Source organism: Marmota marmota, unplaced genomic scaffold, assembly GCF_001458135.2.
Source record: "Marmota marmota marmota unplaced genomic scaffold, marMar, whole genome shotgun sequence".
NCBI lineage: Eukaryota > Metazoa > Chordata > Mammalia > Rodentia > Sciuridae > Marmota > Marmota marmota.
This window is the reverse complement of record NW_025999853.1, coordinates 6,095,050-6,120,295: the sequence shown is the minus strand read 5'-3', so window position 1 is coordinate 6,120,295 and position 25,246 is coordinate 6,095,050. Positions and strand designations below refer to the sequence as shown.

General features: G+C 35.8%; 2 protein-coding genes across 4 annotated transcripts in view; one reads left to right on the top strand and one right to left on the bottom strand.

Annotated features, from left to right (window-relative positions):
* Positions 1–25,246, top strand: part of Polr3b (RNA polymerase III subunit B) — a 130,053-nt gene that overhangs the window by 30,238 nt on the left and 74,569 nt on the right. For all 3 annotated transcript variants that reach the window (XM_015482813.2, XM_048802616.1, XM_048802619.1), the window contains exons 10-12: positions 467–589; positions 6,086–6,205; positions 11,454–11,588. In XM_015482813.2, coding sequence (XP_015338299.1) covers positions 467–589; positions 6,086–6,205; positions 11,454–11,588 — 378 coding nt within the window. The remainder of the gene's footprint in view (positions 1–466; positions 590–6,085; positions 6,206–11,453; positions 11,589–25,246) is intronic.
* Positions 435–10,684, bottom strand: LOC107139638 (non-histone chromosomal protein HMG-17-like; the record flags this gene model as incomplete). The annotated part of the gene is made up of 2 exons (XM_048801305.1): positions 435–448; positions 10,308–10,684. A coding segment is annotated over one exon (372 nt), but the record flags the coding sequence as incomplete, so codon positions are not given.

The window sequence follows — 25,246 nt, the reverse complement described above, 5'->3', positions numbered from 1 at the left end:
ATTATTTTTGCCTGATAAGAGTGATTTGATGAGTCTCAGAAAAATTCATTTTGTGACAAAACTAATTGTGGTTCTGCATATTTTCAGCGGTGAACATTTTGAGGTTCGCTATCCTATGGCTATTTTTCTTTTTAGTTTGCCTTTGTAATTGTGACCAGTCCTCTCCACTATACCTCTTGCCCTCCTTTTCTCATTAAGAAACTCAATATATTTGAAAATTTTAGAAGGTGGTACACATGCAAAAGATGCTTGAGAATGTTTGTTTTCCCTTCCTAATCAAAATTTCTGTTTCAGGTTCTTCTTGCAGCTTGGGCAATGGCTGCCAATGCCAGATGGCACTGTTTCTGAGAGAAGAGCTAGCTTTTGCTTAGAAGTAATACCCACAAACAATGCCAAATTAGCATAAGCAAATGTCAGTGAGTTAACACAAAGCCAACACTCTTTCCATCTTTTCTTTCCTTCCTAGGCCATGGGTGTTGAAAGTGACCAGGAAATTGTGCAGATGATTGGAACAGAGGAGCACGTGATGGCTGCATTTGGGCCCAGTTTGGAGGAGTGCCAGAAAGCTCAGATTTTCACACAGATGCAGGTGTGTCCTTTCATGATGTCCTTTGCTGCAAATTGTAACTAGAACTTTAATGTGGTTCATCGATAAGGCATCAGATGCAATGGCCTGATGATAGATTTGGGAAGGGTGTTGGGGAGATGGGAGGAGTGGTAGAGAAGTTTCTTTGACGCATTTTTTTTAGAGATTGAAGGAAGACTTCTTCATTCTGTCTAGACAGATTGTCAGCCTGTGGTATCTAATTCAGAAGGGAGATATATCCCCAAGAGACTTTTGTTCTGATAAAATGGCCCATATTATTTTTTCCCTTATTTACTTGAGTGATAATTTTTAAAAAAAAACTATAGCAATTCTAGTATAGTGGATTTTTTAATACATTCTCTCTCTGTGTGTGTGTGTGTGTGTGTGTGTGTGTGTGTGTGTTTCTGGGGTGGTAACCCAGGACCTCACATAGGCTAAGGGGTTGCTCTACCATTAAGCTATATCCTCTGCCCTTAATATCTCTTTCATTCTCTACTTCCAGTTGCTTTAGGCATCTAGTTGTATGTGGTCCTTATCCCATCTCCTCAATTTCATACTACTTTCGATAGAAAGAAATGACCAGAAATAGTACCTTTCACTACTTAGATCTTCAGTGACCTGCTTAGACTTTCCTGGTCAAGGGAATCTTAGGATAAGACTTGAAGATAGGGAACTTTATGTATGCTAAACAGAATAAAAATAATTGTACCTCCTTTCCATGTGGGAGAGCTGTAACTGCCTTATTTAGGATTCGTAGTCCCACTTTGGTAAAGTGCTTTGCTGAGTGTAAATCATTGGTAACATTCTTCATAGCCATCCTTGGGAGGTAAGAGTTCCCTATTATAGGACCATAGTACACAGTTCTTATTTGTCCATACATATGTTGCCTATTCTGTGGGTTACTTAAAATAAGACCTAAGTTCTGCACTGCTTTTTTTCTTGTCACCCAGGATGCCTATAGTCACAGCATTCTCACTTGTATCTATTGATATGTGTTCTGAAATCAAATCGGTCTTGATATTTTTATAAACTAAGCTAAACATTTAGGAATGTTAATTATCATATGTCATTGTATATCATTCCAGAGCATAAATCAGCAGGGATTGTGTCATCCCTGCCTTCCTCTTTTTCTGGATTTAATTAATAATTGACTCAAATAATTGGGCAAATAGCATCAGGAAAAGCTGTTTGGATTAGGGGAGTCTATATTTAGCCTGTGTTGGAAGGTGAAGTATTTGTAGATATGGATCTTTGTTACAAACTGAAAGAATATTGTCTAAGTGTTCTAAGAACATGAAGGAAAACTATTAAGAAATATCCAAGAAGTTGAAAATACAAAATTTATCCTGTGGATGGTAATAATTGGTTCAGTTTTATGAGATTCACTGTTCTTTTTTTTTAAGTTTTTTTTATTTAATTGATTTTATTTTTTTAAATACACTACAGCAGAATCCATTATAATTCTTATTACACATATAGAGCACAATTTTTCATATCTTTGTATATAAAGTATGTTTACGCCAATTCATGTCTTTATAAAATGTACTTTTTTTTTTTTTTTTTTTTTTTTTTTAGTGCCCTGAAAGTGATTTACCTTAATGGTACCCCAGTGACTTTAATGAGATCTATTATGCATTTTATTGCAAACATCGTCATGTTTGTCAAATAGCCCTAAGCATTGTAAGGCTGTTTGAGCAGTGGCTAAATAGTGGATTGGAAACACATACATTTATTTTTGTTAAGTAGATACTGACAGAAAATTTCAACTAACTGAATTAGATCAAGTCCGTGAAAAGGAGGGACTACATAATTAGTTAAAATGAGAAAGGCAAATGTTCTGTTTTCCTAAACAGAAGGTATAACTTTGAAAGTGTTTATACTTTGCATGCTGGATTGTGGCATAGATTTATTATTTGCAGCTAATAAAAAGGTAGAGAGGCACAGGTTATCTGAGATGGTTGATCATTGAACATACATTGCCAGTTATAGAGACATGGATGTTTTGTGCTGTTCTAAATGAAGAGGTAGCAAGTGCATTTTTTTTATGTAGTTGAACTTTTGAGGACTTGGCACTTTAATGGATTGTTTGAAACCTGCAAGTTTTCTTTTTCTTTTTTTTTTTTTTTTGTTTGTTTTTTATGCCTCCCTTTTAAGTCTTCCCACCATTTCTTTTGTTTGTGAAGCTGCCACTCTACATTGGTTATACATGTTTTACATCATCATTGCCAAGGGCTCTGGCATAAAGATAAGAAATTAATTTTGCCTTTTTGCAGGGGAATGTCATTTTGGCCTATTTGTGAAAAGGTAGGGCTCTTACTGTAGCCCTCGCATGAAACCCTCCAGCATTACTAAGTATTGCAGGGAAAAGGTGACTTTCTGCTCTATCAGAAGGATACCCTGTTCCTCTGTGTTCTTTTGTTTCTTCATCAATAAGAGAAGAATTATTAGTCTTTTTCCCAAAGGAATTAGAAAGCAAAAATTTAATGAAGATAGCTCAGTTTAGAGAAAAAACAAACTGCCTATATACTCGTGATTCCCACCAACTGCTGACTTGCTTTATTCAGTTACTTAGTTACTACTTACTGGGAGGTCGTTGCAGCAAGTGTTTTCAGGGTCTTAGTTTGTCTTATGCTCTTATGTCCTTTTAATAGTGAAGATTGTAGATTTGATGTCCCAATGTTGTATTAGGGGAGGGAGCCCCATTCAGTTTCAGGCGCTGTACTAGACATTGAGAGTCAAAGAGAAAAATGGCAAAGTTCCATCCTCAGAGTCTAGAAGCACACATGTAAATAGATAATTAAAATATAGTGTGATGTGAACATGAATGAAAGTATTCTGTTTTTTTTATGTACAAGGAATTAAAAGAGCAGAGAAACAGGAATGGGATTCCAAAGGTTTCAGAAAGGAAGTGATATTTCAGCTAGACTTTGACAGATGAAGAGGGAATTTTCAGCAGTAATGGGGCAGGATTCCAGGATGAAGAACCAGGATGTTAAACCTTTCTTCTGAGGAACTGAAAGCCAGGTTTTTAAAAAGTACATTGTTGCTACAAAACAAAAGAACCACATGATCCTCTTCTTTAAACACTTTTTATTATGGAAAAACTGTAACATATGTGAAGTATGTAGAGGAAGGTTAAGAGCCCTCATGTGTCTGTCACCCACTGTCAGCATTTGACATTCATGTTCCACGGTGCTCTCCCTGACTTGATTTATTGTAGTTATTTATTCTTTTAAAGTAGTTTGTAGACACTGAGATTTACAAATCTTAAATGCTTTTCCTGATCAGTTTCACCTTTACCCTCTGATTTGTTTTCCACTATTCTGATATTTTCACCATAAATTAGTTTTGCCTTTTCTAGAACTTTACATATGAAATTAAGCAACATATTTTCTATTGTGTCTAGCTTCTTTTGCTGAGCATATTGTCTGATATTCATCCAAGTTCTTTTTTATTCCTTTTTTATGTCATTTATCCACGTAGTTTGTCCTTCCTATTGCTGAGTGGCATCTCACTGTGTGACTGTACCATGGTTTATCGTATTTCTTGTACTGATGTTCATTTGTTTGTTTTCCATCTTAGGCTATTATGAATAAGGTTGCTGTGAACAAATCGTATGTGGACATATTTTCATTTCTTTGGGATAAATACTTAGGGGTGGAATTCCTGGAGCACAGGGCAGATGTATATATAACTTTCATTAAGCTGGAACTGCCAAACCTTCCAGAATGATTCTGCCACTTTGCGTTCCCACCAGCATGTAGGAGAGTTTCAGTTGCTGCTTCTTGCCAGTATTTGGTGTTGTCAGTTGTTGATTTTAGCCATCTTAGTGATGTGTTGGGGTATCTCATTGTGTGACTCACCCCCCCACCCCCATGCTAGATATTGAACCCAGGGGTGTTTTACCACTGAGCTACATCCTCAGCCCTTTTTATTTTTTATTTTGAGACATGGTCTCCCTAATTTGCTGAGGTTGACCTCAAACTTGCCATCCTCCTGCCTCAGCCTCCCAGGGAGTGGGGATTGCAAGTTTGTGTTTCTATGCCAGGTTCATTGTGGTTTTAATTTTCATCTCCCTGATGAGGACTGATGATGAACACTTTTTTGTGTATTGATCACTGGTGTTTCTTCTTTGTGAAGTGTTCAAACCATTTGTTCATTTTCCTTATCTATTTGTCTTTTTGTTCATGAATTTTAGAGTATTTTAAAAAAAATCTGGATATAAGTCCCTTACCAGATTTAGGTATTGCAATTTTTCATTTTTCTCACTGTGTTATTTAATTTTGAAAAATGTCAAATTATCAGGAAGGTTTTTAGTTGTCATTTATAGTTACTTCTTCTGTACTATGTTTAAAAAATTATTTGCCTGTCACAAGATCAGGAATATATTCTGTTTTCTTTTAGAGGGCTTATAGATTTAGTTTTTATGTGAAGTTAAAATCTGTTTTAAACTAATTTTTCCATTTAGGGTGAAGGTCAGGGTTCATTTTTTAACCTTATGGGTAGTTCATGATTTCGCCACCATTTGTTGGAAACACTTTTCCTTCCTTATTGAATTGCTTTGGCACTTTTGTCAAAATCAGTTGTGCTTATATCATGGATTATTTCTGGACTTCTTATTCTCTTCCTTTTGCCAGCATCACACTGTTCTGATTACTTATAGTTAAAATCAGGTAATAGAAATACTACAACTTATTATTCCAGTACTATTTTAACTACTCCAGGTTCTTTGCATTTCCATGTATATAGAATCTAAAACTGCAGAGTCAACCTATTTTTGCTTTTCTAAAACCCTCTCAGGAGTATTTAGAAATTATGAATTTATTGGTTACTTTGGAAGGAATTTTAACAGTAAACCATTTTATCACCATTGAATTATCCAGTCCATGAAAATGTCTTAACCCTCAAGTTATTTAGGTTTTGTTATCTCTGAGCAATGTTTTCTTAAACTTTGAGCATAGAGGATCTTTTGTGGTATGATTTTAATTTTTTTGGAGGGGAAAAAAGTACCATCCAACAATGTTACTTGTGCTTCTCTTTGAATAGAGAATTCATGACTGCTTTATGCGTGCATACATGCGCACACACACTTCTTTTTCCTCTTGGGTGTTTTCTGAATTTCCTGCAATGATCATGTGTTTGATTGTTTTTTAAAACATGTTTATTTTATGTATTTATTTTTTATTTTTATGAGGTGCTGAGGATTGAACCCAGTGCCTCATGCATGTGAGGCAGCACTCTACCACTGAGCCACAACCCCAGCCCCATGTATATGTTTTATAGAAGAAAACAATGTAAAAAATAAAAAGGAAACTGATGTAAATTGTGTTTTGAGCTGTTTAGTTACAATTCATGATAAATGTTGATTTTTGGTTACTATTGCAGCTTTCTCTACAACTAGGGTACTTATTTTTTTGCTTATAATGTATTTGTGTATAGGTGCTTAATAAATGATCTCTAGTGATGGCATTCAAACACTATAATCTGTTTTTTTTATAGGCCCTAAAATACATAGGGAATAAAGTAAGAAGGCAAAGGATGTGGGGAGGTGGACCAAAGAAAACCAAAATAGAAGAAGCAAGAGAGCTCCTGGCTTCTACCATCCTGACCCATGTTCCAGTGAGTAACACTTTTGCAGTGAATAATGATAATTATGGAATCTGTGAATTTCTGCTAAAGAATTGTAACTAGGAGTTGTTGCTATTTAAAAGTCTGTTCTGAAGAACGACTCTAAAGAGGACTGTCCTACCCCACCCATTACCAGAAGTTGTGTTCAGAATGTCAGGTACACAGTTGCCATCATGATGTGTGTCATCTGGTTGTTCTTCTTTCAGTCTTACTGTTACTTTATATTCATATGATCATAGTGATTTTCTTTATGGCTTCAAAGGACAGCTCTGCTGACCTACCTGTTTTTAAAGGAAGGCAAGCTTATAGTTCTTTCCCACGTATTTTTTATTTAAGATTACAAAATATACAGAAGTTTACTGTTTTAACTGTGAAATATATTCACACAATTGTACGATCATCACTATAATAGATGATTGGGTATATTCTAAGGAGTGGGATAAATAGATAGTTTTTGTTTGTTTGTTTTTAGTTGTTGATGGACCTTTATTTTATTTGCTTATTTATATATGGTGCTGGGAATTGAACCCAGTGCCTCTCATGTACCAGGCAAATAGTCCACCACTGAGCCACAACCCCAGCCCCCAAATAGATAGTTTTTAAATGCTTTTTTGACAAATAAATCTCCTAAACCTTGAATATTAAAACTGATGTTGTCCAACCTTCTTCACTCACAGCCAAAGCAAGAGACCAGGGTATCTGCTTGGACAAGAGACGACTCCTGGCCGATTAAGCTGGATGATTTGCCTTATCATCCCACATATTAGTGGTCAGAGGACTGGAAGCTACCTCTGATCCTTGAACTAGTGCATAGTAGTTATTTTTTTTATTAACTTATTAAACAGATTAGCCATATTGACATGTGGCCTTTTGACAAGAATCACTCTCTCCCCCATTTAATACATGTGCTCCCTTTTATAAATCAGTTACTATATGTACCTTCATGAATGATCTCATTCAGGGGTTGCAGACTATCTTTAGAGCCTGATTTTAATGCTGGAAGATCAAGAGATCTGTGAAAGTGGAGAGTAGCCACGGGAGCACATTCACAAAACACCTTGTGAGCATACAACACAGGTCCCTGATTCAGCCCTTTGATGCAGAGTGTCCTTGATTTAATCCAAAGAATTAGAAAATTCTTAATGTTAAAGCTGGGTCTGAACTGAATTTTAAGCTCTTTGGGATGATTGGAAAGATGGTTTGAAACTGAATTGCCATTTTGAAAGTTTATTTACACATAATGTGTTGAAGAATAGTCACTTTAGATGAACCAGGAAAATGACCTTCATTTTCCAGGATGGTTTAGGATAGTATTTACCTAAATGAGATATAAAAGATGATTTTATGTGATACAGGACATTTTGATTTAATTATGTATATATTTGAATGCAATTAGCACATCCCCTTGGGCACAGTGGTTCACACCTGTAATCCCAGCAGCTCAGGAGGCTGAGGCAGGAGGATCATGAGTTCAAGGCCAGCCTCAGCAACCCAGCAAGGCTATAAGCAACTCAGTGAGACCCTGTCTCTAAATAAAATACAAAAAGGGCTGGGAATGTGGCTCAGTGGTTAAGTGCCCATGAGTTCAATTCCTGGTGCCAAGAAAAAAGAGCAGATCTCTTTTTTTGTGGTTTTTTACTTTATATGTTATTACAAAGGATGAAGCTTACTTTGAAATGAGTTGTTTAAAGATGATTAAAAATATTAAGTAGCCAATCAAAATCCCAACGGCATTTCTTGTAGAAATGGATAAAGCAATCATGAAATTCATATGGAAAAATAAAAGACCCAGAATAGCAAAAGCAATTCTAAGCAGGAAGTGCGAATCAGGCGGTATAGCGATACCAGACTTAAAACTATATTACAGAGCAATAGTAACAAAAACAGCATGGTACTGGTACCAAAACAGGAGGGTGGACCAATGGTACAGAATAGAGGACACAGAGACTAATCCACAAAGCTACAACTATCTTATATTTGATAAAGGAGCTAAAAGCATGCAATGGAGGGAGGATAGCATCTTCAACAAATGGTGCTGGGAAAACTGGAAATCCATATGCAACAAAATGAAACTGAATCCCCTCCTCTCGCCATGCACAAAAGTTAACTCAAANTCTAATGTATGAAATATGATATGTCAAGAGCTTTATAATGTTTTGAACAACCAATAATAAAAAAAAAAATACTCTTCAGTATGGGAAGGGATGAATAAACTGGTACATCCAGACAATGGATACTATTCAACACTAAAAAATGATCTATCAAGTCATCAAAAAGCATAGAACCAGATTTACATGCATATTATTAAGTAAAGGAAGCTGATCAGAAAGACTACATATTGTACAATTCCAACTATATGACATCTTGAAAAAGCAAAAATTATGGAGATGACAAAAAAGTTCAGTGGCACCATGGGTTCAAAAGGGGGATGGATGAATATATAAAGCCCAAAGGACTATTCTATATGAATACTCTAATGGTAGATACACATCATTATGTACTTGTCAAAATGTATAAAATGTACAATACCTGAGTGAACCCCAATGGACTTTGGGTGATAAGGAAGTGTCAATGTAAGTTCATCAATTTTTAACAAATGTTCCACTCTGGTGTTGACATGGATAGTGGGGAAGAGAAGGGAGATATGTGGAGGGGGACAAGGGAGATACGGGAATTCTCTGTACTTTCTGCTCAATTTTGGTGTGAGACTAAGATTGCTCTAAATAAAATAAAGTCTATGTTAAAAAAAAAAATATTAAGTAAATAATTCTTACAGAGATAAAGCAATACTCTCAATGCTGGAACCTGAACAATTAAATTATGGAAAAGCACTGGTTTAGATGTATCCACTAAGAGTGAGAATGATGGGAAGGACATCCAGCAGTTCTGGCCCATGTTCTTGAGGGTAGCCTACAGAGGAACATCATCTCGATACCCTGATCTCTAAATTCTTTGAGGGTTGAGCTTCTCAAAGAGCATTCCCTTTGCCAGTAGCATCACCATTATCTGGGAACTTGCTAGAAGTACCATAACTCTATCCAGTACTTACTGAATCTGAATCAGAAACTCCAGGGTAGGAGTTTGTGTATTTTAACATGTCCCGCAACAACCCTGCCAGGTGATTCTTATGTATAGGATAGTCTGGCTCCAAAACTCCTCTTTCCTTCAAGGGTAGTTTTAGAACTCCAAGAGTTCTGTTGACAGTAATTCTGTTTTAGCATTTCAAGTTTTTTGTTAGTTCTTTCTCTCCCACTTTTGATAATCCATATATATTTTTTTCAAACTGTATCCAGCTTTATTAAAGATACTTTTCATAAACAATCATGTTATTTCAGGCAAGATATGGGCAGACAATCATTAACAGTATACAACAACTTTCAAACTCCCTTCTTGGATGGACTACCAAAATCAGAAAGCCACTATAAAACCCAATGAAGTCTTCATTTGATGCTCTGAATAGGGAAAGTTTAGAGTGAGGGTTGACATTTCACATTTAGCATGTTGTTTAATAAGTTTTCACAAGCTGACCCTGACTTTCAGGAAATGAAAGGAAAATGGCAAAAATTATTAATCTGAAGATCCACAATCTAGAAAAGGAACCGCTGCTCTTCTGAGGGACACTATTCTCAATGACGTCACTGGAAAGTCCAGATTGCCCCACACACTAGTAAAACCAATCGTTGGGAATCAGGTCCCAACAGGTCTGAGTTTAGGGGAGTTAAGGCTATGCCGATGGCAGAGAGGGACAGGAGGACATATAGATGAGTTTGAGTTTTTCCGTACCACAAGGCATTTGTGCCAAGGTGGCTGTGTGTGCCAACATCAGGGAATCCCTTCCTCTTGGGAACAAAGAGGAAGTCTCTCAAAACTAGAAGGGAAAGGTGTTTTCCCCCACAGCAGTCCAGCTTTGGAGACATTCTACTAGTGACATATGCTCCTTCCCCCCCAAAACAACAATGAAGTGCTCTGTGTGCTAACAACATAGCTTAAAAAAAAAAAAGTAAAACAAAATTCTGCATTTTTATAAAACTTGATAAAAAATAGTATTTCAAACTGTACAGTCACCAGAAATACACAGTTACCAAAAACGCACACACTTCACTTGGCATCTTCAGCATCTTCAGCTTTCTGTGCCTGGTCTGTTTTGGCATCTCCATTTTTTGCAGGGTTATTCCCATCCTTGCCAGCATCAGCTTTTCCTTTTTTCCCTTTGGGTACCTTCTCTCCTTTCTTTGCAGGGGCCTTTTTAGGCTTGGGCTCTAGCTTTGGAGGAGCAAGTTTGGCAGACAACCTTGCAGATCTTCTCTGTGGTTCATCTTTCACCTTGGCTTTATCTCCTTTAGCATCCCCTTCAGCCTTTCTCTTGGGCGACAGTGGTGCTGGACGCGGGGATGCAGCGGCACGCAGCTTTGCTCGGTCTGGGGTTCGTTCTCGCCTCTTCTTCTTCACACTGCTCAGGCTCCGGGGGGTTTATAAAGTTTTTATAGCCCTGGAGATAATCCATATATTAACATCCCACAATTATTGGTATTCTACCAAAAAGTGATGACAGCCACTAGATAGATGAGTGTTCCCACTCACTGTGTGCCTTGGAAGAGTCCTAGAGAAATGGTTCCTGTGGTTTACAGGGCTTCACCTAAAATTGGAGAGGGAGTTCTCATTTTAGGCCTCTCATGAGGTTGCAGATAGATAGCAGTTAAGACTGGAGTGAGCCAGAGGCTCCACTGGACATCCGAGATGGCCCCCTCATTTTCATCAGAGCTCCTCAGGCACTTACATGTGGCCTTTCCTCCCACCATACTGTTTGGACGTCTTTTGTGATATCTCAGGACTCTATGAAAAAGGAAAGGAGGTGAAGATTGCAACTTTATTTAAGAGCTGGGGCCAAAACTGACTTGGCATAATTTCTGCTATATTTTGTTCATCAGACTAATCACTGCCAATCCAAAGGGGATGATAAGCTCCACCTCAAATGAAGGAGTGGCATGAGATAGGCAAGAAGGGAAAGAGTTGATAGTGGCCATCTTTGAAGAAATGTTGTCCAGGTACTAAGTACAAAGAAAAAAAGTTACCATCTACCTCTTGCGAACTTTCTAGATTAGTGGAATTTCTTTGTATCAAGAGAATCATAACAACTCAGTGCTTTCGTATTTGAATGATATAATGATTCTTTAGGCATCTTAAATTTTAGCTTTAGCTTACATTGTCTCTAAATTTTTCTATAATTTCTGAATTACAGGTTAAGGAATTCAATTTTCGAGCCAAATGCATCTATACTGCAGTGATGGTACGAAGAGTTATTCTGGCCCAAGGAGATAACAAAGTTGACGACAGAGACTATTATGGTAATAAGCGGTTGGAATTGGCAGGACAGGTGAATTAATTATTTTATCTCAGAAATCTTATTTCCTTTAATAAAAATTAGTTTGCGGGGGGCGGTGGGCTTGTGGCTCAGTGGTAGAGCGCTCGCCTAATACATGCAAAGCTCTGAGTTTGATCCTTGGCACCACATAAAAATAAAAAAATAAAGGTGTTGTGTCTAACTACAACTAAAAATATATACATATAATTTTTTTTAATTAGTTTGGTATTCATTTTAAGTAGGAGAAACAGACATTTGAATGGAATATAGGTTGCACATGTTTGAAATATAAACTTTTCATACAGGATTGCTTTATTTTCAGCTTAAGAATTTCCTTATGAAAAATCAACGTTAATTCTTTAAATATGTTGATTCCCTGTAATGTTTGAAGTGAAATATGACTTCAATATCATGTATTCAATTAACAAATATGTATTAAACAACTATTACGATCTAGGCATACTCCTATGTACTGGTTATAAGAGTAAGACAGAAAAAGATCCCTTTACTCTTAGTCCTTATATTTTAGTGGGACACAGAATAAACAAGTGAACCCCCCTTTATCTCTTTTTGGAAACATGATAGGAAAGTAGGTTAGTGAGAATGTCTGTAATCGCATTTTAAGCCCTAACTCATAAATGCCATCTCATTTTGCGAGTGTATATCCCTTTTACTGGGTAGCAAGTATCTGATAATCTTTGAAACTTTATATCTCAGCATTTGAATCACAAATTACCATTAAATTAAAGATCTAGAATAGAGACCCACCTGTTATGGACATGTTTTCTTTTTCCTTGGTTTTTTAAAGTACCTTGGTATGACTGCCTCTGTTGTTATCTTGTGTAGTAAATATTTTTTTAATCAAATTTGTGGGCTTTATTCAAATATCTTTTTTTTTTTTTTGGTTTTGTTCTGTTTTCCTTTCCTCCTGGCTCTAATTATTAGAACTTTTGATGTAGATGTTCTATTAATTAATTTTTTTCTGTTCAAATTGGGTGATTTCTCTTGATCTATTGTCAAGTTTACTTGCTTTCTTTTATGTCATATATTGTTATATATATCCAGCTAATTTTTTGGTCTATTTTTCAATTCTAGAAATTTCATTTGAATATATTTTTCAAAGCTTGTTTCTCTAGTGAAATGTCTTCTTTGTTCATACATGACAACCATACCTTTATTTATATCCTTGAATTTTTTAATGTCTGCTTTAAAATCCTAGTCTGCTAATTCTATCATTTTGATGTCAGTCTTTTGATTTGCTTTCCTCTTGAGTATGGATCATGTTTTTCTATTTCTTGTTATGTTTGTTATTTTGGATCGTATCTTGATAAAGTGTTTGAGTGTTGATGGTGAGGAAAAGCATTGCTTTTGTCAGTATAATCAGGGAAGGTCCTCTGGAAAAAATGATATATTTTTAGCAAGCCTTCAAATGTTCAAGCAGAAACTTGAATGATGAAAAGCCAACCTCATGCAACCTGGGGAATTAAATTCCATCAAGAGACACAAGCAGGTGCACATCTCCCAAGGCAGAAATGAGTTTAGGGACCAAAGAAACTGAAAAGGGTCAACGTGGTTGGGGAGAGTGAGGTGAGGTGTGAGATAATATTGGAGACATAGACAGAGACTGGATTATCTAGAGCCCTGTAGGCCATGGAAGGGGATGTGGATTTAGTTTTACTTGGAGTAGAAAATGGCGGGCCGTGGGGTTTAATCAGGGGACTGATATGATTGAATTTTAGCTTAAAAGATCTGATTTAGAGACAAACAAGACAAGAGTGGATACGCTAGAAGGTGGTGGCAGTATTCCAGATGAGAGGTGGTGGCAGCTGGGGTAACAGCGGACACTACCACAATTAAAATTAAGAATTAGAATTCAGAAGTTATAGCAAGTTTTGTAGCCAGGTGTAGTGGCACATACCTGTCATCCTAGCTACTCAGAGGCTAAGGCCAGCTTCAGCAGTTTAGCAAGGTCCTGTCCCAAAATGAAAAATAAAGAAGTCTGGAGTAATGTAGCTCAGTGGTAAAGTGCCTGTGGTTTCAATCCCTCAAAAAGAAGTTATAGCAAGTTTTGGTTTGGGGACGAATTAGTGTCTACTGGACTCTAGGGAAACTGTTTGGTAAGAGCAGATGATTGACAGGTCTGCTTTTGATCACATTCTTATTAACCATAGTGCTGGGGTTTATGGTGGTGGTATCCTACTACCAATGCCAATTTTTAACTTTTTTAATTGGAAAAAAAAGTCATGCTGTTGAGTCTATGAAAAAGAAGTTGATTGTCTAGAGGAATAAGGAATGGAGTAGGGTGAGGGGGAAAGGAGACTATCCTGTTGCTTAAGAAATTAGAATTAAGAAGAGGGTTCCCTTGTGCAAGAAAACATAGCTTTATAAACAATGTAAAGACATAAAAGGCATTGTGTTGGCAAAAATGTGTAAAAACAAGAGCTGCTAATTTCACACCCCATGGGATGAGGGAGTATAAATGTGCTTCAGCTTTAGATAACAGAGTTGTCTCCACTGGCCCAGCCGGTTCACAGAGCTTTTCCTCAGTCTTATTGCCACCAGAGGGTTGGCAGGCCAGCCGCCAGTAGAGGTGTTAGCAAAACCTACCGATTTCAGGCTTAATCTTTTCACCTACCTTTTCTTTTTCGGTAATGTGTTCATTATTTGCTGCACATTACTCTATTCTTTGTCTGCAAATTTTTTTGTTTCTAATGCAGCTTGCTTTGTATGGGTGAGATATGGAATGGCACCAAAATCCGGCACCCTGGAAAGCCAGGGATTTCCACCCTGTGACAAAAGAATGCCGTCTTGACTTCAGAGATTGCCTAATCCCAGCTGTTCTGATAATGTAATTAAGGCTACCTAATGTCTTTAATTTTGCAACCAGTTTGTGTGAAAAGGAGAATTTGGCACTCTGAAGGCTTAAACACTAAATAGCAATCTCAAGACGCCTAATTAGAATTCTCTGACATTAAGCTAATTGGTGAAACTGTATTTCAGCAGCTTAACTTCTTTATTAATTTTTTTAGCATTTTCATTGAAAATCAATTGATGAGCTGTCAGCATATTTTCCTTAAATTTGATTTGCTCAATAGTGCTCCTGTCTTAAGCAGACAGAAAGGCCTCAAACTAGCAATGAAAGGTATTCAATATTATCACCAGCATTCCATCCCTTTTAATCATTTTCTTCTTGACCTAAATAATGTGGTTTTTTGGTGTGTCTTGGCCTTGTAATTTCTCACTGCTCTGGTAACTGGACAACATTATTTCTCCTAAGTTGAAAATGTAAGAGTGGAGAAATTTATTAATGAGGCAGTTTTTCTGTTGACTGTGCTCTTAGTTTTCACTTGTTTGGTACATTTCCTTGCCTTTGAATTAGGTGGCTGCAACAAATTCAGCTGGGATCCAAAAAAAAAAACTTTGTCATAATTTGAGACAAAAGTGTCTAAGTGTAGGAACTAATTAAAAGAGAACTGAGCTTTTGTGGTGTAGGTTAAGGGCATTTGATTCTGTTCAGGATGCTTATTCAAGTTCTTTTTGCCAGTTTCCACAGGAAGTGGCTGGAATGGGCTTCTTCATCCCCTCTCACCCCTCTGCACCTGCTTCCATTCCTATATTCTTTCTTTCCATGAGTGAAACTGCTGGGTCTGACTGTAAGAGAGGATTAAGCTCTCAGAGGAGGAAGTTTTCTTTTTAGAACACTCCAACAGTAAATTCAAGTCCCAGATCCTAGCTGCCCTATCTGCAAAGTTGGTTTTAATAGAAAAATGGAAAGATATGTCTAGTTTAAGGAGGAAAAGCATAAAATTTAATCCCATTTAGGAAATTCTTTTTCAGTACTAACTAGAGGGGAAGACTCATTTACTTTGAATATATTCTTCATTGAGAATCAAAAAAATTATCTTGTTCATTGTAAACGTTCACAAATGTAGTCAGTATGGAATTTGGCAAATCTTTAGTTTAAACTTCACTCAATATCAGAATTCTTTATGTTAATAATTAGTATAAATGTAATATCCCCATAGTACTATCATGTTGTATTAGTTAATTTAGATCAGATCACAAATATATTGAGCTTTTTTTCTTGCTCTGTAAAGAAAAAAAATAATACTTACAAAGGAAAGAATAGGAGCTAGCTAGTACAGTTAATTTTCAGGGGGATTTAGTATTTGTAATATCTATTATGTTTAATATTAAACAAGTGTGCCCATTTTTTATTTCTGGTAAGCCACCTTCTTAGTTTTTCCTCTTTGTGAATTTAATGTAGCTGTTGTTCTGGTTATCTGTTGCTGTGTCACAGGCTATCCCAAAACAGTGGCTTAAAACAACCAGTTTTTTTAGACTCCACGATTTTTCAGGTCAAGTGCTCAGGCAGGACTTGGCTATTTGATACTTCTGTTTCGGAGGTCACGGGTAGTATTCTGCTATGGGATTCCAGGGAGAGCTGAAGGTGAGGTTCAGTGAGGACCTGGCCTTTCCAGTGTTGTATCAGGGTGGCTCAGTACTCCTGAGAGTGAGCAAGACAGAAACTTCATGACCTTAGTGCCTAGTCCTCAAAGTTACACACCACCACTCATCTTATCTTGTGGATCAAAGTAGTCACAACTCCCCCCACCGTGTATTTGGATCTTTGGAGTACATGAGGCACATCTTTCAATGTGTATGGAGTTTAGGAGTCAGCTAGATTTGGGTAAAGTTTATATACAGAATTCAGGGGTTTCTTTGTGTGGTTCTCTCATTTCTGAGATTTCCCTTTACTTTCCAGCTACTCAAATCCACTAACTCTGGTTCTTCGTTCAGTATCATTCAGTGATACTCACGCTCTAATTTTTGCCTTCTAGTGCCTTCAAGGAGTTTTAAATGTTTTGTCCAGACTTTATTATCTGTAGAGGAATCCATTTATTAGAAACTATTACACAATTCTGGAAACAGACCATCTTACACTGTTTTTGTAAATTCCTGTTTCATCTCATTGATTTGGCTTTCATGACCATACTATTTAAAATATGTCACTGTTGTTTAATAGCATTTAATTTTTATTGTGTGATTTTTTTAACATTAAAATATATTACATATGTAAGTTATGAAGGGTACAAATAAAATGAACACTCTCAAAGTCACTACCCAGCCCAACTTAAGAATTATACAGATCATCAATACCATTCTATTTACTTGTTACTCTAGTCTTTTTCTCTTCTTCCCACCATTCAAAATACTTGTTTATTATTTTCTTGATTTATTACATCATTTACATTTTTTATTTTAAAGTTTTAAAATCTTATTATAAGTTTTGCTTACTTTTGAGCTTTATAAAAATGGATTCATACCATATAACTTTCTTGCAACATTTTTTTCATTCAGCATTATTTTTAAGATTCACCATTCATTTTCATTTTTGTATTATATTCCATTGTATGCAGATAGAATAAGGTAAATATCACTTTATCCATTCTATTGACCAAGAACTTCATCATTTCCCTTTTTTGAAAATATTAACATTATTTGGGCTGGAGTTGTGGCTCAATAGTAGAGCACTGGCCTCACAAGTGTGAGGCACTGGATTAGATCCTAGCACCACATGAAAACAAATAAAGTCATTGAGTCCATACATAACTAAAAAAATATATTTTAAGAAAATATTAAAAATAATTAATATTGGCCTGGCTTCCATATATTTGAGTTTCTACAAAGAGGATTGCCTGTTCATGGAGCTGAGTTAAACCTTCAATCTAACTGGAAAATGTCAAACTAGCTTCCCACTATTTGTATATCAGTTCCTGATGATCTCCATCCAAGACTTGGTATCAAATGTTAAATTTTTTGTCTGTAGAGTGGATGTAAAATGATCTCCTTTTGGTCTTACTGTATATTTCCTACCTCATATCACTGATAAGGTAGAGCCTTTTCCATTTGGTATTAACCAGTCCTGTTGTTCTTTTCCTTGAAATGCCTTTTAGGTTATTTGCATTTTCCTTATTGGTTTCAAGGAGATTTTTTTTGTATATTTTGAATTCTAATTTTTAATCAGTTGTATGTGTTGTGGATGTCCTATCCCAGGTTAAGGTTTTTTTTTGTTTGTTTGTTTTTTTAACTCTGATACTTTAGTATCTACAAGTTTGTGGTCAGCTTTATTAGCTCTTTCTTTCAATAGTTTGTGTTCTTTATATTTTAAAAAGGCCTTTGGTATTCTTCATTTCTTCTGAAATTGAATAAGGAATCTGTTTTCATTTGATTTTCAAAGATGAGTATGTTGGCTATGTGTGTGTTAGCTTTTCCATATAAAGTTTAGAATTAGTCTGTTATTTTTTCATTAAAATTGGAATTATGCAGATCAAATTTGGAGAAAATTTGTAATCTTAAAATATTAATCATATAATAAATATTTTGCTCTTTTCATTTATTTAGGTTTTCTTTGATGTCTTTCAAGAAAGATTTCTAATTTTCTTCATGAAGGCCTTGTACCTCTTTTGTTAGATTTATTTCTAAATCCTTTTGGGGGTTTTTGATAGGTTTTTTTCACTAAAAATATTAAAAAATTAAACATGTACATAAATAGAATAGTAAAATTAGCTCCCATACATCCATCCCAAAACTTGTTTTATCTGTATTCTCCTCAGTTCCCTCTTATGCTGCCTCCATTTCCCAGATCACATGATTATTTCAGATATCAAATCACATTCTAAGAAGACTTTGAAATGTATCTCTAAAAGATAATTAAAAAAAAAAAACATAACACTGTTTTCATACTTAATTTTTTTTTCTTTTGGTGGCAGTAGCGTTTGAACTGAGGACCGTATACAGGCTAGCACTATACCACTGAGCTACATCCACAGTCCTTTTTATTTTATTTTGAGATAGCATCTTGCTAAGATGCCCAGGCTAGCCTCAAACTTGGCAATCCTACTGCCTCAGCCTCCAGAGTAGCTGAACTTACTGTCATGCACCATCATGCCCCATTCACACCTAAAATTTTTAAAGAATAGTTACCTCCTATCATCAAAGATTCGTGGTGTATTTAGATTTCCCCATAAATGTTGTTTCTATAGAATTTGTTGATATGTCTCTTAAGGGTTTTTTATTTTGTTTTGTTTTTTTAAAATCTAGAGAGTGTATCTGTGTATATGAAGAAAGTAGATCCTTTGTACTAAGAATTATCTACTTTCTGGGTTTTGATGATAACATCCTTGTATTAGGGTTCATCAGAGAAACAGAAACAGGAGGGAGGGAGGAAGGGAGGGAGAGAGAGAAAGAGAGAGAAAAATTTATTATGAAAATGACTCACTTGATTATGAAAGCAGGGAAGTCTCATAATGTGCTGTCAGAGATCCACAGAAGCCAGTAAGGGAGCTGGTGTTGTAGCTTCAGTCTGAGGCAAAAGACCTGAGAACCTGGGGATCCACTGGTGCAAGTTCTGGAGTTGAAAGATAGAAGAATGTGGAGCTCTGATAACCAAGGGCAGGAGTAGATGGGGGGCTGCTCCAGAAAGAGTGAGGGAAATATCTTCTTCTACCCAGATCCTCAACAGATTGGATAGTGCATACCCACACTGAGGGATGGCAGGTCTCCTTACTCAGTTCTCTGATTCAGATGCTGGTCTTCCAGAAACACTGTCATAGACATACTTAGAAGTTGCTTTATCAGATGTGTGGGAATCCCATAATGCAGTCAGGTTAAGTCCTAAAATTAACCATCATGAACCATCATTCTCTATGGTGTCTTTTTTTTTTTTTTAATTGGTCCTTTTTAGTTATATGACAGCAGAATTCATATTGATATAATTATAAAAGCATGGAATATATCTTATTCTAGTTAGAATCCCACTCTTATGGATGTACATGCTGGTGGGATTCACTGTGTCATTTTCATATAGTTATATTGGAAAACTTTGTCAGATTCATTCCACTGTCTTTCCTTTGCTTATCCCCCCTACTTCCCTCCATTCTCCATTGTCTAAACTACTGTACTTCTATTCTCCCCCTCACTCACCACATCCTCATTGTGAGTTAGCTTCCACTTATCAGAGAAAACATTCAACCTTTGATTTTTTGGGACTGGCTTACTTCACTTAGCAGATCCATCCATTGCAGGCAAATGTCATATAGTCATTCTTATTAGTGGCTGAGTAGTACTCAACTGTGTATATATATGCAACATTTTCTTTATCCATTCATCTGTTGAAGGGCACCTAGGTTGGCTCCATAGTTTAGCTATTGTGAATTGGGCTGCTATAAATATTGATGTGGCTGTGTCCCTGTAGTATGCTGATTTTAACTCCCTTGGATATATACCAAGGAGTGGGATAGCTGGGTCAAATAGTGGCTCCATTCCAAGTTTTCTGAGCAGTCTCCATACTGCTTTCCAGAGTGGTTATACCAATTTAAATTCCACCAATAATATATGAGTGTACCCTTCCCCACATCTTCACCAACATTTATTGTTACTTGTATTCTTAATAATTGCCATTCTGATGGGAATGAGATGAAATTTCAGTGTAGTTTTAATTTTTATTCCTCTAATTGCTAGAAATGTTGAACATTTTTTCATATATTTGTTGACCATTCATATTTCTTCTTTTGTGAAGTGCCTGTTGAGTTCCTTTGCCCATTTATTAATTGGGTTATTTAGTTTTATTTTGTTGTTAAGTTTTTTTAGTTCTTTATATATCCTGGAAATTAATGCTGTTTGAGGGGCAGGTAGCAAAGATTCTCTCCCATTCTGTAGGCTCTCTTTTCATGTTCTTGATTGATTTCTTTGCTGTGAAGAAACTTTAGTTTGATGCCATCCCATTTATTGATTATTGATTTTACTTCTTGCACTTTAGGAGTCTTATTAAAGAAGTCAGTTCCTGTGCCTGTATGTTGGAGTGTTGGGCTTACCTTTTTGTCTAGTATGTGTAGGGTTTCTGGTCTAATACCTAGGTCCTTGATTCACTTTGATATGAGTTTTGTGCAGGGTGGGAGGTAGAAATTAAATTTCATTCTACTATATATGGACTTCCAGTTTTCCCAGCAGCATTTGTTGAAGAGGCCATCATTACTCCACTGTATGTTATTGGCACCTTGTGTTGTATGTGTTAACTGTATTTTTATGGATTTGTCTCTCTGTCTTCTGTTCCATTGGTGGTTTTGCCTGTTTTAGTATCAATATCATGCAGTTTTTATTACTATAGCTTTTTAGTATCATTTAAGATCTGATATTGTGATGTCTCCTGCTTTGCTTTTCTCATTAAGGATTGCTTTGGTTATTCTTGGCTTTTTGTTTTTCCAGAAGAATTTCATGAGTGCTTTTTCTATTTCCATGAAAAATGTCATTAAAATTTTGATGGGAATTGCATTGAATCTGTATTGGATTTGTTAGTATGGCCATTTTGACAATGTTAATTCTAGCTATCCATGAACATGGGAGGTCTTTCTATCGTCTAAAGTCTTCTTCAGCTTCTTTCTGTAATTTACATTGTAGAGGTCTTCCACTACTTTTGTTAGATTGATTCCCAGGGGTGGTTTTTTTTTTTTTTTAGGCTATTGTGAATGGTATGGTCTTCCTAATTTCTCTTTCAGCTAGTTGGTCATTGGTGTATAGGAATGCAATTGATTTATAAGTGTTAATTTTATATCCTGCTACTTTGCTGAATTCATTTGTGAGTTATAGAAGTTTTCTGGTGGAGTTCTTTGGGTCTTCTAAATATAGGATCATGTTATCAGCAAACAGCTAGTTTTAGCCCCCCCCCCCCCATTTGTGTACCTTAATTGCTCTGGCTAGAGATTTGAGAACTATGTTAAATAGAAGTGGTTGGCCTCTTGTTTTTCCAGAAGAATTTCATGAGTGGTATCCCTGTCTTATTCATATTTTTAGAGGGAATGCTTTCAGTCTTTTTCCATTTAGAATGATGTTGGCTTTGGGTTTGTCATATATAGCTTTTAAAATGTTGATCATTTTATGCCTATTTTTTTCTGGTGTTTTAAACATGAATGGATGCTGTATTTTGTTAAATAGTTTTTCTGTATCTGTTGAGATAATCATGTGATTCTTGCTTTTAAGTCTATTGGTATGGTGAATTATATTTGTTGATTCCCTTGTTTTTGAACCAAACTTGCATCCCAGCGATGAACCCCACTTGGTCATGGTGCACTATCTTTTTAAAGTGTGTTTGTAAGCAATTTGCTGGTATTTTATTGAGAATTTTTGCATCTGTATTCATCAAGGATATTGGTCTGAAGTCTTCTTTCCTTGATGTATCTTTGTCTGGTTTTGTATGAGGGTGATATTGGCTTCATAGAATAAGTTTGGAAGGGTTCCTTTCTTCTCATCACTGGATAGATCTTCCAAACAAAAACTGAATAAAGAAGCTGTAGAACTAAAAAATACAATTAATAATTTAGATTTAACACAAAAATAGAATATTTCATCCATCAGTGTCTGAATATACTTTTTTCTCAGTTGCACATGGAACATTTTTCAAAAATAGGTCATATTTTAGGACACAAAATAATTCTTAGCAAATACAAAAGAATAGAGATAATATCCTGCGTTATATCAGATCATAATGGAACGAAATTAAAAATCAATGATAAGATAAAAATAAAAATTACTCTTAACACCTGGACACAGCATAAATCTCGTGATGTCTTTTAACATATATACATATTGTTTTTTCTCCTCTCTTTCCTGAATTTCTTATTAACCAGCAATTAAATCTAGAGGTTAAATGCTACTGTGGTTTGGCACCCCTTCTCCAAACACTTTATGGATGGTAGTATTATGTGGTTGTATGGTTGTATGTATTTTTTTTGTGCCATTGGAATTGATCTTTGGGTTTAGGTTTTGGGTCCCGATTCTTCCATTGTAATGTTTCCCATTAACTTTTTTCCTGATGGTTTTATTTTATAGCTTATGGTGATCATTTCCTCGATTTATTATTTCATTAGGTCATACAAAATGGGGATATTCTAATATTTTCATTTTAATGCATTTATTAACTGGAATTTTAAAATAAGGAATAGTTTTATTATCACATCTTTGGTTACCCTGGCACATAATCTATGTGGGAAGGACAGTGTTTTTTAAAAAACAGTTTGCAGAATAATGGTTTATGTCTCCAATTTCCTCCAGAGATAAGTAGTCAAGGATTTTTTCCCTTCTTTTTCTGAGTATCATTATAAAGTTAGAAATTTTAACCTGTTTCTTAAATTTAAAAATTAGCTTATCCATTTTTACAAGTACTTAAAAAAAATACCTGCAAGCTTTTGATTAATATTGTATTTGAATCTGTATATAAATTTAGAGAGAACTGACATCCAAATAATATTAGCCTCCTAATCCATGAATGTGCTATGTATCTCCTGCTGAGATTTTCTCTAATTTCTCTCAGTAATGTTTTAAACCTAGTTGCTTTTCATTTATTGGCCTTATAGCTTAGCTTGCAGGTTTGATAAACATTGTTTCCAGTGATTTTCGTGTTATCTGAAGTAGAGACAGTTTTGTTGCTTTTTTTTCCCAATATTTATATTGGTACTTCTTTTCTTGCCCTGTTGCAGTGTTGAACAGGAGTGGTGAGAATGGGTACTCTCTCCTGTCTCCCAATTTTGTAATGGACAGCTTTCCATTTCCTGCCCCTTCCCAATGGGACCCAGCCCCTGCTATGTATCGGTGCAGGATCCCCTAACCCAGTGAAAGATGGTATTTTGCTCTCCACTGCTTCCCTCTCGTATAGTACCTCTTCTGGAATTGGTGCCAGGAGGTTGTGCTGACCTGCTCTATGGTAGACTTTTATTACTAGGTGCAAAACCTGGAGAGAACAAGGGAGGTTTCCTCTTCCACCCCCAAGGTCAGATAGATAGCTCTTGCCTCTGCCTTATTCTGAGTGCAGATTCCCCTTGCCTTCCAAGACTTTGCAAGGCTGAAAGGTTTCCTTACCCTTTCCCAGTATAGTCTAGTTGTGCTGTTTTTTTAATGTTATACAGAAGAAATCATACCATATACATTCTTTTTATATCTGATTTCTTTCACTCAGTGTCATGTTTTTAAGATCCAGCCATAATTTCATGGTTAGTTATTTTTTGTTCATTTTCATCGCTTATTAATGTTCCAATATGTGAATTTGCCACAGAATTTGTCTGAGTATTATTTTTATGGTTTCCAGTTCTTAGCAGTTACAAATAGTGCAGCTACAAATAAATTGTATATGTCCTGATGCAATTAGACACAAATTTCTGTAGAACACCGATATTTATTTATTTATTATTTTTAACCTGTGGAAGGTATTTGTGAGTTTTTTAAAATTTGTTCTTTTTAGGTAGATATATATGACATTGGAGTGTATTCTGACATAATGTGCTGATTTTAAGTTCTTTGGGTATATTTGACAAGGAGTATAATTTATTAGGATTCCATTCTTGTAATTGTACATGATATGGAGTTTCACTGGTCATGTATTTATATATGAATGTGAGAAAGTTATATCCATTCTACTGTCTTTCCTATTCCCATCCCCCTCCCTGTCCTTCCCTCCACTTTGACTAATCCAGTGAACTTCTATTCTTCGGGGGTGAGCATTGCATATCAGAGAGAACATTTGGCCTTTTTTGGGACTGGCTTGTTTCACTTAGTATGATGGTCTCTAGTTCTATCTATTTAATATGGATAAATTAAAATGCCATAATTTCATTCTTCTTTCTGGCTGAGTAAATACTCAATTGTGTATATATACCACATTTTCTTTATACATTCATCTGTTGAAGGGCACATAGTTTGACTTCATAGTTTATCTATTGTGAATTGAGCTGCTATAAACATTGATGTGTCTGTCACTGTAGAATGCTCATTTTAACTCCCTTGGATATATACCAAGGAGTGGAATAACTGGGTCAAGTGGTGGTTCCATTCCAGGTTTTCTATGGAATCTCCATACTGTTTTCCAGAGTAATTACACTGATACACAGTCCCACCATCAGTGTATGAGGGTACCCTTTTCCCCATACTCACCAACATTTATTGTTACTTGTATTCTTTTTTTTTAATTAGTTAATTTTACAGTAGAATGCATTTTGATATATAGTACACAAGTAGAGCACAACTTCTCATTCCTCTGGCTGTATATGGTTCAGAGTCACTCCAGTAGTGTAATCATATATGTATATAGGGTAATAATGTGTGTCTCTTTCTACCATCCTTCCCATCTCCACAACCCCACCCCTCCCCTAACTCCCCTCTATACAAACCCAGAGTTCCTTCATTCTTCCCTATTCCCCCACCCCACTATGAATCAGCATCTGCTTATCAGATAAAACATTCAGCTTTTGTTTTTTTGGAATTGACTTATTTCACTTAGTGTGATATTCTCTAGTTCCATCTATTTAACTGCAAATGCCATAATTTTCATTTTTCTTTAATGCTAAGTAATATTCCATCATTATGTACATTATTATATAAAGAATATGTACCACATTTTCTTTATCCACTCATCTGTAGAAGGGCATCTAAGTTGTTTCCATAGTTTAGCTACTGTGTATTGAGCTGCTATGAACATTGATGTGGCTATGTCACTACAGTATGCTGATTTTAAGTCCTTTGGGTATAAACCAAGGAGTGGGATAGCTGGGTGAAATGATGGATTCATTCCAAGTTTTTTGAGGTATTTCCATACTTCTTTCCATAGTGCTTGCACCAATTTT